Below are 1,045 nucleotides of genomic sequence, written 5' to 3' on the forward strand. Positions count from 1 at the left end.
TGAGTACCCTGGAAATGAACGGTATATTCGGGATGAGCAGCCTGTGCCCTTGCCTGGTATTCCTAGCACATGCAGTGTGCTTTCAGGCCTTTGATCTATACCATCTGAAGGGGTTATATTTCACAGACTTTCCAGAACACACTGTACAGTGCTCATGGCTATTGATTCCGAGGGAACAAGCCATCAAACTTACACCAGTCCTTGAAACCAAGAAGATGCATTTGCAAGATAAATGGGTCAAGCTCTACCTGATCCCGTGCTGACATACCTGGGTTCGAGCGTTTACAGATAGCTTAGAACGATGGTCAGAGAAGGCCCTTTACTCTGTGTCTGATGGAATCCTCCCGGCAGGGCCCCACATGGTTCTCGCATTCGTGGGTAAACATCATTTGTCACTCATCATAAAACAGCGGGAAGAGGAGAACATGAACATACCTATAGATAATACATGCACTGTTCCTGCATGTGTCACAATTAGCTGTGTCTTGCCCAGTCCGATATGAAAGCCTACAAGATAAGAACAGGAGAGCATTACAAGTGGTGGCTGGTGCTCGCTGCCTTTTCCAGAGCCAAAACCAAAAACCAAACCCGATGCCGTCGAGTCCATTCCGACTCATAGCTACCATACAGGACAGAGTAGAGCTGCCCCATAGCATTTCCAAGGCTGTAATCTTTATGGAAGCAGACTGCTACATCTTTCTCCCGTGGAGTGGCTGGTGGGTTTGAACCACTGACCTTTCAGTTAGCAGCCAAGCACTTAACCACTGTGCCACCAGGGCTTCTTTTCCTAGAGCAGACACCTCAGATCAGGTGCCTTCCCAACGCCATGGGAATGGAAATTGATTACTGTCATGTTTCCCATTTGGCTTCTGCTCCTGCCTTTTTGGTAGACAACCAATGCTGTGTCTACAGCTGAGATGATATTTAAATTAAATTTAGAATGTGAACATGAGCTACTGGATGAAGTAAATAATCTGATTTTGTTACAAGCACAGGGAATTTGGGATGTTTCACTGCAACTTTATATTTATGGAGTTTTAAAGAA

The 1,045-nt window shown here is 45.6% G+C and overlaps 2 protein-coding genes across 2 annotated transcripts in view; one reads left to right on the plus strand and one right to left on the minus strand.

Moving 5' to 3' along the window:
• The window catches only part of DOCK1 (dedicator of cytokinesis 1), a 569,919-nt gene that overhangs the window by 239,372 nt on the left and 329,502 nt on the right, over window positions 1–1,045 (plus strand). The gene's annotated exons all lie outside the window — the stretch shown is intronic.
• INSYN2A (inhibitory synaptic factor 2A) overlaps window positions 1–1,045 on the minus strand; it is a 45,652-nt gene that overhangs the window by 19,132 nt on the left and 25,475 nt on the right. The window contains exon 2 of the mRNA XM_004374932.2: window positions 436–507. Coding sequence (XP_004374989.1) covers window positions 436–507 — 72 coding nt within the window. The remainder of the gene's footprint in view (window positions 1–435; window positions 508–1,045) is intronic.

This window comes from Trichechus manatus, unplaced genomic scaffold (genome assembly GCF_000243295.1).
Source record: "Trichechus manatus latirostris isolate Lorelei unplaced genomic scaffold, TriManLat1.0 scaffold00031, whole genome shotgun sequence".
Classification (NCBI taxonomy): Eukaryota; Metazoa; Chordata; class Mammalia; order Sirenia; family Trichechidae; genus Trichechus; species Trichechus manatus.